We start from the raw sequence: 12,120 nt of genomic DNA, 5'->3' as shown, positions 1-12,120 counted from the left end.
TAAAGGCTGTTGTGTTGCAGGAGAATCTATTCCGGAATAAGTTTGAGGTTCAGTTTGTTGTTGGAACGGGCTGATCCATTGGACGTTTGGAAGCAGGAGTGAGAGTGGGACAGTTTCTGTACCTGTGCCCAGCAGTGACGGGGTGGGGGTGGGGGGGGGGGAACAGGCAGAGAGACAGGAATGTGTATAGCTCCCTGTTACCGTGTGGGAAGCTGGTGTCTCTGCTGAGTGAGTGTGGACACAGGTCACTGATGGAGCAGGCACCCTCTCCATCCCTCCTCCATCCCCCCCACCCAATCCCCTCCCGCCAGCACTCCCCCCGACACAGCTCGGAGCTCACTCTCCGTCCCACTTCTTCAGCAGCGCCTCCTTGTCCTCCCTGTCCTTGGCTGATCCGCTCGGTGTGGCATCACCAGCTGCCTGGGACGATGACTGGGCACTTCCCACCCCAACCCTCACCCCAGCCCCACTCCGGCCTCCACCCCCACACCCACCCTCACCCTCACCCTCACCCCAACCCCACCTTCACCCCTACCCCAGCCCCCACCCCGACCCCAGCTCCCAACCCGACCCCCACCCCACCATGGCCCGCGCCCCCAGCTCAGCCCCCACCCCAGCGTCCCACCCCTTCAGCAGCTCCTCCTTGCCTTCCCTGCCCTCGGCTGATCCACTTGGTGTGGTGTCACCAGCCGTCTAGGCCCTTCTTATCGCAGCGTTCACCCCGGCCAGCGCCAACACCTTGCAGACACCACTCCTGGTGTCCAGGGCCAGTCCAGCTCCCTCAACAACAGCTGCCACAGCAGTGCCTGGTAGTAGGACAGAGGCTACTACAAGACCCATCCCCACTGCCCCAGTGCCCAGGCGGATCACACCATTCCTGAAGTTGTCGCTGTGTTTCCTGCAGAAGATCTCCTTCTCCCTGTGCAGCTCGGATTGCAGCTGGGCCATCGCTCGCTTCCTTTCCTCCTCACTCCCTCTCACCGCCTTCCCAAACTTCTCCATCAGCTCCTTCTCCTTCACCTCCACCAACATCCTCATCTGACTCGGCCAGGTCTTCACACAATCCAACAGCCCGTCCGAATCCTGCTCCTACAATCCAGGGACACACAGGGTTAGATACAGAGTAAAGCTCCCTCTACACTGACCCCCATCCCAGAGACAGCACGGGGTTAGATACAGGGTAAAGCTCTCTCTACACTGACCCCCATCCCAGAGACAGCATGGGGTTAGATACAGAGTAAAGCTCCCTCTACACTGACCCCCATCCCAGAGACAGCACGGGGTTAGATACAGAGTAAAGCTCTCTCTACACTGTCCCCCCAATCCCAGAGACAGCACGAGGTTAGATACAGAGTAAAGCTTCCTCTACACTGTGCCCCATCAAACACTCCCAGGGACAGCACGGGGTTAGATTCAGAGTAAAGCTCTCTCCACACTGTCCACATCCCAGGGACAGCAGGGGGTTAGGTCCAGAATAAATCTCCCTTTACACTGTCCCCCCTGTCAAAACCTCTGAGGACAGGGTCTGCATGGGGTTAGATACAGAGTAATCCCTCCTCTACATTGTCCCTCATTCCAGGGACAGCACGGGGTTAGATACAGAGTAAAGCTCCCTCTACACTGTGCCCCATCAAACACTCCCAGGGACAGGGACAGCACGTGGTTCGATACAGAGTAGAGCTCTCCCTCTACACTCTCCACCCCATCAAACACCCCTCGGGACTGGGACAGCACGGGGTTAGATACTGAAAAAAGCTTCACCTACACTGTCCCCTATCAAACGACTCCCAGGGATAGGGACAGCACAGGGTTAGATACAGAGTAAAGCTCCCTCTACACTGTCCCCTCATCGAACACTTTCAGGACAGGGACAGCACAGGGTTCGATACAGAGTAAAGCTCCCTCTCCACGGTCCTCCCTTCAAACACTCCCAGGGACAGGGACAGCACAGGGTTAGATACAGAGTAAAGTTTCCTCTACACTGTCCTCCCATCCCAGGAACAGGGGCAGCAGAGTTAGATACAGAGTAAAGCTCCCTCTACACTGTCCTCCCCATCCCAGGGACAGGGACAGCACAGGGTTAGATACAGAGTAAAGCTCCCTCTACACTGTCCCTCCCATCAAACACTCCCAGGGACAGGGACAGCACGGGGTTAGATACAGAATAAACCTCTCTCTACACTGTCCCATGGGGTGATTGGAGTGTAGGGACCATAAATGTTCCTTAAACTACTCCACGAGTTGGTGTTCAGTCCCTCCGATGTAGACAAAACTACATCAAGAGCAATGGATGCAATAAATCAGGTTGGAGGAAATACACATGAATCTGTGCCAGAAATGTAATGTTTCTTTGGATCCTTGGATGGAGGTGAGTGGGTGGGGAGGTGTGGATGTAGGTTTTTCACCTCCTGTGGCCACAGGGGAAGCATCTGGATATTGGGAGGGTGGGGGTGGGTTGGTGGGGAGTGGAGACCTAACGAGGGAGTCACAGAGGAAACAGTTCCTGTCAAAATCAGATAGCGGTGGGGAGGGACATATCGTTTTGGTGGTGGGGTCAGACTGTAGGTGGTAGAAATGGTGGAGGTTGATGCATTGGATGTGGAGGTTAGTAGGGTAGAAGGGGACGACCAGGGGGACTCTATCCATGTTGCGGTTGGGGTTCAAGGGCGGAGGTGCAGGAAGTGGAGGAGATGTGTCGGAGGGCATTGTTGACCACATGGAAAGGGAAATGTTGTCCTGGATACAGGAGGCCATCTGGGATGGCATGAAGTGGAATTGCTCCTCCTAGGAGCAGATATGACAGAGGCAGAGGAATTCGGAGTAAGGGATCATGGTTTTACAGGAGGAGGAGATGGGAGGGAGTGCATCGAGATAGCAGTGGGAGTCGGAGAGGTTCTGATACATGTCGGTGATCAGTTGATTGCCGGAGATGGAGATGAAGATGAAAAGGTCCAGGAAGGGGAGGGAGGTGTCTGAGATGGTCCAAGTGAATTTGAGGTCAGGTGTGGGTGAAGTGGATGAACCGTTGGGGCCAACTCACCCTAACCTGCACATCCCTGGGCACGGCAGGGCAATTTAGCACGGACAATCCACCCTAACCTGCACATCCCTGGGCACGGCAGGGCAATTTAGCACGGACAATCCACCCTAACCTGCATATCCCTGGGCACTATGGGCAATTTAGCACGGACAATCCACCCTAACCTGCACATCCCTGGGCACTATGGGCAATTTAGCATGGACAATCCACCCTAACCTGCATATCCCTGGGCACGGCAGGGCAATTTAGCACGGACAATCCACCCTAACCTGCATATCCCTGGGCACGGCAGGGCAATTTAGCACGGACAATCCACCCTAACCTGCATATCCCTGGGCACGGCAGGGCAATTTTGCACGGACAATCCACCCTGACCTGCACATCCTGGGCATGGCAGGGCAATTTTGCACGGACAATCCACCCTGACCTGCATAGCTATGGACTGTGGGAGGAAACCGTAGCACCACAAGGAAACCACACAGACACAGGGAGAATGTGTTAAACTCCACACAGACAGTCGCCCAAGGCTGGAATTGAACCTGTGTACATGGCACTGTGAGGCAGTAGTACTAACCACTCTGCTAACATGTCTTCTATTTCTCTTTCGATTCCTCTCTCTGTGAACCTCCATCTCTCCCTCCCCCTTCATTAAACAAACCTGGGGCCCCTCCTCAGACCCACAGTCTCCCCACCTGGTACACCAACAGACTAGCCAAGGAACTCTACCAAAAACTACCTCATTGAAGATTCACGCCACTGCATTCACTCCACCCAAGAATTCCTGAACACCACCAAAGGCACCAAGATAGAAGAGGACAAAATAATGGTTCTCCTTTGATGTTACAGCCCTATTCCCATCAGATACCATCGACCTGGCCAAAGATACACTGGCATCACTACTGGGAAAACCAGGAGCACCAACACCAGACAGCACCAACCCCATCAGCAAAGACAACATCCTCAAGCTGTGCCTCACCACCCACTTCACATTCAATAACAAAACCCACAAACAAGTCAATGCAACACCCAGGGGATCACCAGTATCAGGGCTCATCGTGGAAGCAGTGATTCAGACACTTAAACAACTATCCCTCCCAACTACCTAATCCAAACTTTGAGTTTGATACGTGGATGACACCTTTGTCATCACAAAACAGAATAAAGTAGAGAAAACATACAACGCTATCAACAATATCCTGACGGACATAAAAACTCACAGGAGGAGAATAACAACAGACTCCCATTCCTGGATGTGACAGTTGTACGTACAGTTAACAGAGAGCTTCAAACCAAAGTGTACAGAAAAACAACACACACGGACCAAATACTTAACTTCAGAAGCACGATCCCAACCCCCACAAACAGATCTGCATCAAGACATTATTTCAATGAGCTACATCACACTGCAGCACCCAAGAACTACAAACAGCAGAAGAAAAGTATCTGTACAATGTTTTCAAGAAAAGCAGATACCCAAGAAACACCGATTCCTCAGAAACAAACCCAAACAAGCTGACACAACACAACCAAAAACTATAGCCACATTACCTGACACCAAAGACATATCAGAAATGACTTCCAGACTACTTTGACCCCTTGACATCCTGGTAACCCACAAATCTACCAACGCCCTTCAACAGCGACCAATGAACCTACAGGATCCATTAGTTACTACCAGCAAAACTAACGTCATTTACAGGATACAATGCAACAACTGTAAAAACACACTACATCGGACAAACTAGCAGGAAGCTTGTCACCAGGATACATGAACATTAACTGGCCACCAAAAGACACGACTCACTATCACTAGTTTCTATACACAGAGACAAAGAAGGAGACCACTTTGACTGGGATAACACACCCATCCTAGGACAGGCGAAAGAAAGACACGCACGAGAATTCCGAAGGGCATGGCATTCTCATGGGGACTCCATCAATAAACACATCGATCGAGACCCTAAGTACCTTCCCTTGAAAGAAAGAACTGGAAATGACATCACCCACCTTAAGAAACCAAGAGTTATAAATAGAGAGGCAGGACATATCACCAACAGCAATTCACCAGATATTCTCACTTATGATGTTCTGTAGTATGGTGACGAAATGTCTGAAAACAAACCCTCAGCTCAGTGACCTACCTTACATATTGAGGGGAACGTGATCCTATAGAAGTGTATAAGATCAGAAGAGACATGGATAGGGTGAATGCACTCAGTCTTTTTCCCAGGATTGGGGAATCGAGGACGAGAGGGCATCAGTTTCAGGTTAGAGGGGAAAGGATACAAGGGAACTGAGGGGCAACTTTTTCACACAGAGGGTGGTATGCATATAGAATGAGCTGCCAGTGGAAGTGGTTGAGGTGGGTACATTAACAACGTTTAAAGGGCATGTAGACAAATACATGGATAGGAAAGAGCGAGAAGGATATGGGCCAAGTGCAGGGAAATGAGGTTAGATGGATATTTTGGTCAGCATGGACCAGTTTAGGCTGAAGGGCCTGTCTCCTTGCTGGAGGACTCTATGACATGAAAGGAACATATTGAACAGTTAGGAAATTTAATGACACAATTACAGTCAGGCAGGTTGGTGTTAAATCGAGGAAAAAGTGAATTTGTAAATGCAAAACTGATATATTTGGGACACATTGTAGAACAAGGACAAGTGTCACCCAGAACAGCAAAGCTCAAACTCTGATCGACTTCCCCATCCCGAAAAAACATGAAATACAATGGGTTTTTGGGAATGTGCAGATTTTATCACAAGTCTGTACCTAATGTTAGTACAACAGCTGTACCCTTAACCAACTTGCTACAACAACAGATGAAGATGGTACAGTCAACAAAATGCCAGGTAACTGTTTAAAAGCTGGGAAGTGAACCTATTGTAACTGCACTGATCTTTAACTGACGGTTAGTCATAGCCCTGAGCAATTTGGGGCTGGGAGCTCTTCCAGGATGACAAGGCTGGAATAGAGCAGGCAGTGGGTTATTTTTCCAGCAAATACTTGAATCAACATCTGAAAAGATACTGTATTATAGAAGAGAAGGTATCGATGGTGTGATAGCTCTTCAACAATTCAAAAGTTTATGTTCGACAGGGAAACTACGACACTCTTGGTTTTTACTATTCGTTATCTGATAAAGGGATTTATAAAGGGATTTATAACTAAAATGTTAAGAATTATTTGCATTTTTTTAATATAAACGTTGTACATATTTCAGGGACTCCTTAACCCAAATGCTGAAAATTTAAAAATGTAACCAGGAAAGTTGTACAGCGATTAAATATCCAGTTGGAAGAAGAATCGAATGGATGTGAGCTCTGTATAGAGTCAGAGTAACACAGCATGGAAACAGGCCCTTTGGCCCTAACTGATCCATGCTGACCATGGTGCCCTCTCTGCTAGTTCCAACTGCACACATTTAACCCTTGTCCCTCTAAACCCTTCCCATCTATGGACCTTTGCAGATGTAATTTTAAATGTTGCTATTGTACCTGCCACAACCACTTTCTCTCACACACCATTCCATATACTCACCACTCTCTGCATGAAGACGTTGACCTTCAGGTCCTTATTAAATCTTTCCCCTCTCACCTTAAACCTATACCCTCTAGTTTTCAGCTCCCCATCCCTGGGGGAAAAGACTATCGTTATTCATCCTATCTCTGCCCCTTATGATTTTCTACACCTCAATAAGGTCACCCTCATTCTCCTACATTCTAAGGAATACAGTCCTATCCTGGCTACCCTCTCCCTGTAGCTCAGGCCTACTAGTCCTGGCATCATTCCCCTAAATCTTCTTTACACTCTTTCCAGTTTAACTATGTCTTCTCTATAAAAGGATGACCAAAACTATAGGCGAAAGTGAGCACCGTTCCTCATGACCTGTCCCATCTGTCAATCTTCATTCCCAACTACCCGCTCCACCCTCCTCTCCGACCTATCACCTTTACACACACCTCCATCCACCTATTGCACTCTCAGCTACTTTTCCCCCAGCCCCAGCTCCCTCCCATTTATCTCTCCACCCCTGAGGCTCCCAGCCTCATTCCTGATGAAGGGCTTTTGCCCGAAATGTTGATTTTCCTGCTCCCCAGATGAAGCCTGACCTGCTGTGCTTTTCCAGCACCGCTCTAATCTTGACTCTGACCAAAACTGTACACAATACTCCTGGTGCAGCCTCGCCAATAACTTATACAAATGTAACATAACACCCCAACTCCTATACTCAACGCCTTGACTGATGAAGGCCAGCATGCTGAATGCCCTTTCACCACCCTGTCTACCTGGGATATCACTTTCAAAGAACTCTTGTGACTGCTCCCCTAACAAGGTTACATTGTCCTTGGTTTTTCTTTCAGAGGGATCATAAATGCAGTGGTTCTGATATGTCGGAAATATCTACTTGAGAAAGCTTTGAAACGTTTTTGTTAAAAACACTTGTACAATGAAAGAAGAGAGGCCAGTTCTCCCAGTTCAGGGTTTGGTTTGGTGTTAGCAAGCTGGGTTTTGCAAGTATTCAGAACAGCATCATTAATAGACAATAGACTATAGGTGCAGGGGTAGGCCATTCCACCCTTCGAGCCAGCATCACCATTCATTATGATCATGGCTGATCATCCTCAATCAGTATCCTGTTGCTGCCTTATCCCCAAAACCCTCGATTCCACTGTCTCTGAGAGTTCTATCCTACTCTTTCTTGAAAGTATCCAGAGACTTGGCCTCTACTGTGCTCTGGGGCAGAGCATTCTATATATCCACCACTCTCTGGGTGAAGAGGTTTCTCCTGAACTCTGTTCTAAATGCCCTCTGGTTCTGGACTCACCCATCAGCGAAAATATGCTTCCTGCCTCCAGAGTGTCCAATCCTTTAATAATCTTATACGTCTCAATCAGATCCCCTCTCATCCTTCGAAACCCAAGTGTATACAAGCCCAGTCGTTCCAGTCTTTCAGTGTAAGGTAATCCCGCCATTCTAGGAATTGACCTCGTGAACCAACGCTGCATTCCCTCAATAGCCAGAATGTCCTTCCTCAGATTTGGAGACCAGAATTGCACACAGTACTCCAGGTGTGGTCTCACCAGGGCCCTGTACAGCTGCAGAAGGATCTCTTTGCTCCTAGACTCATTTAAGTTGTGTTTTCGTGTCGATTGAGTTGACAGGTAAGTTATATCATTATATATTCTGTTCTCTTCTGTTCGCTGTAAATAAATCCTGTTTTGTTTAGAACAGAGTGGTTTGACCAGCTGCATCTCTCCTGGAATATCCACTTTTCATCTACTTAAAACAATGAGCAAAGTTAGGGTCTGGGCTACATTTTTGAAATGTTTTTAGGGGGTCTGGCCTGCTCTATAACACTATATACTTGTACTGCTACGTCCCTTTGATCCATAACACTGCTCAACACCTGCCCATTTACTGTACAAGTCCTACCTTGGTTTGACTTTCCTCACACTTAGCTGTATTGAATTCCATTTGCCAATCCACAGCCCACTTCCCCATCTGAGCAAGATCCCTCTGTACTTTTTATAACCTTTCTCACTATCGATGATACCTCCTAATTTTGCATCATCCACAATCCTACTAATCTTGCCATGATCATGTATGTAAATGACAAATACCAAAGGTCCCAGCACTGACCCCTGTGACAAACCACAGGCTTTCAGCCCGAGGAACAACCTTCACCCTCTGTTTCCTACCATCGAGCTCATTTTGAATCCAATTCGCTAGCTCTCCCTGGATCCCATGTGACCTAACCTTCATGACTAGCCTGCCATATAGGACCTTGTTAAAGGTCTCAGTAAAGTCCATATAGACAACACCCACTGCTTTACTCTCATTTGTCCTCTGGGTTATTTCTTTAAAAATCTCTCACATGACTTCCTGCACACAAATCCACACGAACTAGCCCTGATGAGACCTGACTATCCAAATGCTGGTTGATCCTGTCCCTCTGTATCCTTTCCAACAACTTGCTTACCACTGATGTCAGGCTCACTGGCCTGTAGTTCCCTGGCTTGTCTTGGTTACCTTTCGTAAACAATGGACCAACATTATCTACCCACCAGACTTCCAGCACTTCACCAGTGGCTAAAGATGGAGTAAAGATCTCTGCAATGTCTTCCTTAGCCTCCCACGACACCTGAGGATGGACTTGATCAGACCCAGGCGACTTATCAACCTTAATGCTCCTTAAGGCTGCAAACACGTCCTCTCTGGTAATATGTACGCAGTCCTAAACATTACCACTTATTTCCCTTATTTCCTTAGTATCCATGATTCTCTCCTCAATATCCATTAAAAATCGCCCCCATCTCCTGTGGCGCCACACATACATGACCATGCTGACCTTTAAGGAGACTTATTCTTTCCCGATCCACCCATTTACTCTTAATATAGCGATAGAACCTCTTGGGATTATCTTTAACCTCATCTGCCAGATCCATCTCACCCTCTTTTTGCTCTTCTAAGTTCCCTCTTAAATGTGCTCCTTTACTTTTTACACTAACCTAGAGATTCACTTGAGCCTGATAGCTTAAATCCAATGTCACTGGCCTCTTGATAAGACACTTTTAAAAGCCTCCCATTTGCCAGTTGTTCCTTTTCCTTCAAACAGATTCACCCAATCGACCTCTGCTAGATCCTGCCTAATGGCCCCAAAGTTGGCCCTGCTCCAGTTGAGCACCTTAACCTGTGGACCTGTCCTATCCCTTTCCATAACGATGTGAAAATTAAGAGCTCTGGTCACTGGACCTAAAGTGCTCTCCGACTGACACCTCAGTCACTTGCCTAAACTCGTTTCCTTAGAGGTGGTCCAGTCTTACACCCTTGTGAGTACATATTGATTTAGGAAATGTTCTTGGATACATTTGACAAATTCCACCCTGTCTGGGCCTTTTACACGCTGGGTGTCCCTGTCATAGAATCATCGAGATGTACAGCACGGAAATAGACCCTTCGGCCCAACCCGTACATGCCGACCAGATATCCCAACCCAATCTAGTCCCACCTGCCAGCACGCGGCCCATATCCCCCCAAACCCTTCCTATTCATATACCCATCCAGATGCCTCTTAAATGTTGTCATTGTACCAGCCTCCACCACATCCTCTGGCAGCTCATTCCATACACGTACCTACCACCCTCTGTGTGAAAAAGTTGCCCCTTAGGTCCCTTTTATATCTTCCCCCTCTCATCCTAAACCTACGCCCCTCTAGTTCTGGACTCTCTGACCCCAGGGAAAAGACTTTGCCTATTTACCCTGTCCATGCCCCTCATAACTTTGTAAACCTCTATAAGTTCTATAAGTTTTGTCCTCGCTTAACAAAAGGGCAATTTCTGACCCCTCCTTGCTCACTTGTCCTTCTGTCACGCCTGTAGCTTCTGTATCCTAGAACACGGAGCTGCCAGTCCTACCCTTCTCTGCCATGTTTCTGTTATGGCTATAATATCCCAGTCCCCAGAGCCAATCTGTGCTCTGCCTTCCCACTCATGCATTGAAATAAATGCACTGTAAATCAGCACTCTTTTTCCCTCCCTTTACTGTGCTCCTGACTATCCTGAATAGTAAACTTGCTCTCAATGGCTAATGTGTTTTTCCCTGACTTCTCAATGGTCTATCTCTAATTCAGAGTCCCACCTTCCCCCTCCCCCCCACCAAACTAGTTTAAACCCTCCCGGGTAACATTAGCAAATCTCCCCACAAGGATACTGGTTCCCCTCCAGTTCAGGTGTAACCCGTCTCTCTTGTACAGGTCACCTCTACCCCATGAGAGATACCAATGATCCAAGAACTGAAAACCCTGCCAACAAAACCAGCTCCTCAGCCACATATTCATCGGGCCTGTCTTTACCTGGTTTATTGTTCCCATGTTATTAACCTTGTCATGAATTGCACAATTGAAATGGCATTTCACTCTTTTGAGGGTGGACACATTCTGAGGTCGTCATTGTTTTACTTTGATCTTTGTCCTTTTTGATTTGAAACTGAGAGATGAGGGTGAGAATTGAGCTTTGAACTTGGAACAGTAGCTTGTTGAAGGAACTGAGCTGTTGGGAACTGGCCTGGACAGATAATTCAGGTGAACTACTGTTCAAAGGCTACAGTAGATGTTTTCACACTGAGACAGTGCTACGCTCAGGGACAAACAGCTTTTACAAGTTATTCTCTCTTTATCGACCGTTTGAAAATTCAGAGAAAGAATCCCTCAGAGTAAGTAATAAGTAAAAATCTCTAGATGTCTCGGAGGCTGTTTGTTTTAACTGGTGACTTCAGAATTCCAACTCTCTCTCCTACATGCTGTAGTCCCCTCCTGCTACAAGAAGACCACCACTATCATCCCCATACCTAAGAAAGCACATGCAATGTGCCTTAATGATGACTGCCCAGTGGCTCTGACCTCAGTCACCATGAAGTGCTTCGAGAGGCTGGTCATGGCCCACATCAACTCCAGTCTCCCAGCCTGCCTCAATACCCTACAATCTGCCTATCGATGTAACAGGTCGGCAGCGGGTGTCACTTCCCTAGCCCTGCACTCATTCCTGGAACATCTGGACAAAAAGCACACCTACGTCAGACTCCTGCTCATTGACTATAGCTCTGTGTTCAACACCATTATCCCCTCCAGACTGACCTCAAAACTCTGTGACCTTGGTCAGGGCTCTGCCCTCTGCCACTGGATCCTCAGCTTTCTGACCCACAGACTGTAATCATTGAGGATAGGACCTGCACCTCCTCCACAATAATGCTCAACACTAGAGCCCCCCGCCCACCTCAGCCCCCTCCTGTACCCTCTGTACACCCATGACTGTGTTTCCAAACACCAAATGAACACTATCTACAAGTTCACTGATGACACCACCATGGTAGATGGCTATCTAATAACAACGAGTCAAAATACAGAAGGGAGACAGAGGGCTTGGTGACATGGTGCAATGAGAACAACCTCTCTCTCTATATCAACAAAACTAAAGATCTGATCAATGACTTTAGAAAGGAAAGAAGAGAACATAGCCCTATCTACATCAAGGGAGCAGAGTGTGAGAGGGTGGAGAGGGTCAAGTTCCTTGGAGTGACA

The 12,120-nt window shown here is 47.8% G+C and overlaps 1 protein-coding gene across 1 annotated transcript in view; it reads right to left on the bottom strand.

Moving 5' to 3' along the window:
* Positions 1-624: 624 nt before the first annotated feature.
* LOC132808878 (uncharacterized) overlaps positions 625-12,120 on the bottom strand; it is a 30,669-nt gene continuing 19,173 nt past the window's right edge. The window contains exon 5 of the mRNA XM_060822298.1: positions 625-1,089. Within this exon, the coding sequence (XP_060678281.1) occupies positions 694-1,089 (396 nt within the window). The 3' untranslated portion in view covers positions 625-693. The remainder of the gene's footprint in view (positions 1,090-12,120) is intronic.

This window comes from Hemiscyllium ocellatum (assembly GCF_020745735.1).
Source record: "Hemiscyllium ocellatum isolate sHemOce1 chromosome 41 unlocalized genomic scaffold, sHemOce1.pat.X.cur. SUPER_41_unloc_35, whole genome shotgun sequence".
Taxonomy (NCBI): domain Eukaryota; kingdom Metazoa; phylum Chordata; class Chondrichthyes; order Orectolobiformes; family Hemiscylliidae; genus Hemiscyllium; species Hemiscyllium ocellatum.
Note: the sequence above shows the minus strand (reverse complement) of the source record. Positions and strands in the feature narration are given on the sequence as shown.